A 5,294-nucleotide genomic window follows, 5' to 3' on the forward strand; every position below is an offset into this window, starting at 1 on the left:
TCGCACCAGGCGATGATTATATTTATCCTTACTTTATCATATTTTTAACTAGGCTACATAAACGCTGCTGCCTTAGCTTGTTAATGAATCCATCTCTCCATCTCATCCATATCTCTCTATCTCTCTCTCTCTCTCTCTCTCTCTCTCTCTCTCTCTATTCGGGTGCCGTCTCTGTTATTTATAACTATGCGCATATCGAGTGGAATTGTGTAGGGCAAGTGGCGAGGAGCCCGTTTAAAAAAGGGCCACACACACACACACACACACACACACACACACACACACACACACACACACACACACACACACAAACCTTTGACATGTACAGTTCCAGAGAGAGACACCATAGAGATTCCCTCTTACTGCAGCGGACTGCTCTTGTGACAGAGCTGGTCGGCCGAGGACGGAGTCTGTCGGTTGTTCCACCTGGGCCTGTTGTTGCCCGTCAGCAGCGTGTAGAAGAACGGGTTGACGCAGGAGTTCCCGTACGTCAGGCACGTGAGGACGCGGTTGATGGTCACCTGCGTGCTCACGTCCAGTGTGAAGTGCAAGTCGGGCCCGTACAGCGGCAGCAGCTGCCACACCCAGAAGGGCAGGAAGCAGGCCCAGAACGCCAGCACGATCCCCAGGATGAGCAGCAGGACCTTGGGCTTGGGCGCACGCGGCGGGTGGGCCGTGCTGCTGCCCGGGCCCCGCGCCCAGGCGGGCCGCGTCTGGGACACCCAGTAGAGGCGGCCGAGGGTGGCGTAGAGCGCGCCGATGGCCAGGCCCGGGCCCAGGATGCTGGTGCAGAACAGCACGCTCATGTACACCTTGGAGTAGAGGGGTGTAACGATATATACATTTAGGCCTGACGTCGAAATTTTCTGAAATACCTATGTTTCTATATCAGTGGTGCTCAATATTTCATGTCAAGGACCCCAAAAAGTATGTAATTGTCCTCCGACCCCCATCTGAAAATATGTTGTTCCATGGACTCCCCCAGAAGCAAAGATTTGAGTTAAAAACGTTCGTTCTGAAAAAATATATTCCAATTTTGCGCCACATTTTCCCGATTTTTCAGAAATAGCAGACCTACAAGCTCATAGCGCGGCACCGAGTGGCGCGCTACGAGCTTGTAGATCTGCTATTTTTCAATAGCTAAATTATAACATAATGTTTAAAACATATATTTGAACACATATAGACAAACCCATACCTTGACATGAACACAGAGAATAAACACATTTATCGATAGACCAGTGTAGAGATATTGAATGGAAAAGTGTAATTAAAACCGCTCTTTTTCTTTGTTCTTTTAAAATTGCTAAATACAGCGCACAAGTACATTGTGTTGGTACAATCGATTATTTGCGTTTGCAAAACGATTCGACACAGATTATTTGCATTGCAAAACGATACGAGGGAAGCACACGCAGATTAGACACACCAACGGACCGACATGCGGAAACAACGGTGGAACATGCTCTGCTCCCGTGCTTGCGGTTAGGGTTATAGGTTTAGGGTTTGAGCAGTGGCGTGCACAGATAGACACCAGGGGGTGCTAGAGCCTTTTGGCAAAGTGCCCTTTTGAAAAAAAAAAAAAAAAAAAAAAACTTTCTTTTCTTTTTTCTTTTTTTTTTTTTCAAAAATAGCAGACCTACAAGTTCATAGCGCGCCACTCGGTGGCGCGCTATGAGCTTGTAGATCTGCTATTTTTCAATAGCTAAAGCATAACATAATGCTAACACCAAAAGGGGTTCCCGCCCAAAATAGATTAAGGCAACCGGCCGGTTCCACGCGCTGCACAAGGTGCCCTTTTTTAACTTGAGCACCTGCCCCTCTAAATGTCTGTGCACGCCACTGGGTTTGAGGTATAGGTTGTCGGACCAATAGTATGTCTAAACTAAAGCCTGCACGATATGATACAAAGTCAACGTTGACGTTTACATTTTCGATATACTTCGATTCTTGAAATTAAAAATCGATTTTTCGATGCGATTACTAATATCGTAGCCTCGGAAACCCAGACGTTTTTATTTCCAGGGAGAAAAAAAAAATCTGGGGCCGAGTCCACTTCAATTTGGCATACAGTAGCGCAAACGTCGATCACTCTGCTGATTTCTGATCGTCTGCACCTTTGTTAAATTGACGCACACGCACACACACACACACTCAGTCCTCTCTCTCTCTGTCGCTCTAATTAATTAGTCTCATGTCGCACAGCTGCGTTTAGATTCTCCCGGGCGGATCCTGCCGGGAGCTGCCTATGCTATAGAAAGCATAGGTGGACCCAAGGCTACTAATATCGTCACACCCCCTATAAAACCGTACCTTGAAGCTCAGCTCGTCCAAGCCGGGCATGCACAGCGGGCCCTGGTGGTCCACCACGTGCGACGTGATCATCATGGGCAGGCTGAGCGCCACGGCCAGCCCCCACGCCAGGCCGATGCGCAGCAGGGCCTGCGAGCGCGACGAGGCGGTGGCGTGCAGCGGGTCGGCCACGGCGCGGTAGCGGTCCAGGCTCATGGCGGTCAGCGTGAAGATGGAGGCGTGCATGGTGAGCAGGTCCAGGCTGAGCAGGAGGCGGCAGCCCAGCTCGCCGTACGCGAAGCCTTCGGTCATGGTGTCGTAGACGGTGAACGGCGCCGTGAGCAGGTACAGCAGGTCGGCCAGCGCCAGGCTGAGCACCTGCATGTGCAGGTAGGAGGAGGAGGGGGAGGGAGGGGAAGAGTAGACGGGGGAGGAGAAGGAGGACTTATTGGCGAGGCAGGACGGCACGGGGAGGCTCAGGGAGCAGCAGGTGACGCCGCCGCCGCCGCCGCCGCGCCTCCTCTTGGTCATCCTGCGCTGGACGATCAGGACGAGGGTGTACAGGTTCCCCGTGACGCCCAGCAGGGTGAGGAGAGACAGGACGCAGCAGAACAGCGCCGTGGACACGGAGCTGCCGGACGGGGACGTGGAGGGCATGGACGAGGGGACGGCGGACGAGTTGCTCATGGGGATGAAAGGGAACGTGTACGGAGAGGTGGAAGGAAGCACGACAGAGCCTATGGCCTCCATGGAGAGAAATATGGGTAGTGGAATATATAGGAGAAATGTGTGTGTATATGGCCAGTGATTGTTACTAGACAGACGACTGTCTACAGAATGGCATGTCGTTTTTAGAAGAGACAGAAGGGGTTTGGGAAAGGTCAGGTGAAGGGGAGGAATAGAAGAGAGAAAATGGGAAATTGATTAGCATGGCAAGTGCACTCAATAAAGTCTCATATTAGGCTATAGCCAAAGATAGCCTGTATGTATAGTTAAATATAAGTGGAATGTTACATCATTTCTATATCAATAAATAGAATCAAGTCCACAAATGTATAAACATAAACATGTATCATGATGTCAAATCAAATGGTTTTAACAGTATATAGGCTCATCATCTATTCTACATGCATGGCCCTGTCGTTTTTCAGCCTGTCAGGTCAGGGAGTCCTGCATGTTTTCTTTTTTGTTGTTGTTTAATAATTGGATTTTCAGCACACGGTTGTAAATCCAGACCCCCCGCCAGCCACCTGCCCCCTGAAGGCACGATGGGCCGCGCCGTTTGTTGCTCAACAACACTATCATTGCAGAAGAAAAGTGATTCATATATATGTAACCATCAACAAAAACATTGTTATTTAGGGGCTTTAATTAAATAACAACGCTTGTTTTGCAAACAGTTGGTATTCTGCCTCCAATACTTAAGTTCTAGCCTGTAGCCTTATTTAGGCTCCATGTTTTGACTTGTATGTGTAGACCTGTGTTGTGTGCTTTTGCGCATCGGTGCCGTGGCTTTGGACACATAACAACATATTCCTCACTGGGTTATCAAATTCCTTTAACTTGCTGCATGCATGGGACCTTAAAGTCAAGCTAAATCGGCTTGAAAGACCGTCTTGGCAGGCACTTTACTGCCTTTACACAATAGGCCTAATTTAATAGGGTAATTGAACTAATTCGCACTTTGCTTTTCACACCACCACAGTGACCACATGCCCGAACGTAAGAGGAGAAAGCAGAAGACCTAAAGGCTATTTTAACTTTGATTTCTATACCTGTACAACGTTTTTTTTTTCTTCTTCTTCAAAGAAGCTAAATTTGCAGAAGAAATGTACACATCAAAGCCGACACGGGGGGGCGTTTGACCCGGTCAGCCGCGAGGTTAAGAGCTACTGTTGAACTGTGCAAGGAGAGCCGAACCCCCACGGTGGAGCGGCACCAGACGTTTAAATAACACCACACATCATTCTGTTGTCAAATCACATTTGTTGTGTTTTCATCACAATCTTTCAGATCCTTTATTGGAGACAGACGATCACCAGACGCAATTCGCAATTAACAGCTCCATGCGTTAAGTCAAATTGCCTGTTAGACTTAGGCTATAGCCTCATGATTATAAATGGTCTAATAATAAAAAAGTTTTAGCATCATTTAGGTTTATTTTAGAATTATCCAGACAATAGACTACTCTTGGTGAATTGTTGTAATCTGGGCTGTAACTTGAAAATCACTGGTGATGACGAACAATAAATGACACAAATTGATAACCTACCCCTATTTAACAAAGCTATAATTTGTAAGTCGCTGCATGCTTGCATACATGGAAACATTGTATTAATTCCTGCAGACCTGCAACAAGTTTGATAATATAGGACTAGTAATATAGATAGATTGCATTCGTTAATTGTAAACTTTTATAAAAAATATTTTTCTTTTTTTGCAAAATAAAATAGATGTGTGCAAGGATTAGTAGTGTAATTAACAACAAATGCATTCTCTTTGTGCCTACCTAATTCCAGGCGCTGCAGTGAAACCGAAAATCATATTCCGTGGATTTTTGGGGATGATATAATCTCCATGGTGAAATTATCCTCGTCTTCTCTTCTTTGAAGAATTCCCAGTGATCTCCGTCCGTGCGTGAGAGGATAAAATGTAGAGACTACTGTTCTTCACGAACAGATCGAGGAACACGTGAGTCAAAAACTTTGTGCGGATCTCTCTCTCTCTCTGTGGTCTTCTCCTGTCTCCTCCTGCTGACTGGTGTGTGTCCTGTCCTGTCTGTCTGTCTGTCTGTCTCCTCTGTGACTGTGTTTGATGTGTCTGCGAGCTAGCCTAGGGGAGTGCCGTGCGTGTGTGAGTGCGAGGGGGTGCAGGGGGTTGGAGTGGGTGGATGGATGATGAATGGGGGAGTGAGTGAGGGTCTTTTATAGGCTGAATTGGGCAGATAATTCAATTTTCAATTCAATTATTTTAGCCTACTCCTACCTCAATAGATGAACAAG

General features: G+C 47.2%; 1 protein-coding gene across 1 annotated transcript; it reads right to left on the bottom strand.

Moving 5' to 3' along the window:
* Positions 1–359: 359 nt before the first annotated feature.
* On the bottom strand, positions 360–3,042 carry uts2r3 (urotensin-2 receptor 3; the record flags this gene model as incomplete). The annotated part of the gene is made up of 2 exons (XM_079504511.1): positions 360–812; positions 2,314–3,042. 2 exons carry the CDS (start codon positions 3,040–3,042, stop codon positions 360–362), a joined length of 1,182 nt encoding a protein of 393 aa, XP_079360637.1.
* Positions 3,043–5,294: the final 2,252 nt, after the last annotated feature.

This window comes from Electrona antarctica, assembly GCF_951216825.1.
Source record: "Electrona antarctica genome assembly, chromosome: 6".
Lineage (NCBI taxonomy): Eukaryota > Metazoa > Chordata > Actinopteri > Myctophiformes > Myctophidae > Electrona > Electrona antarctica.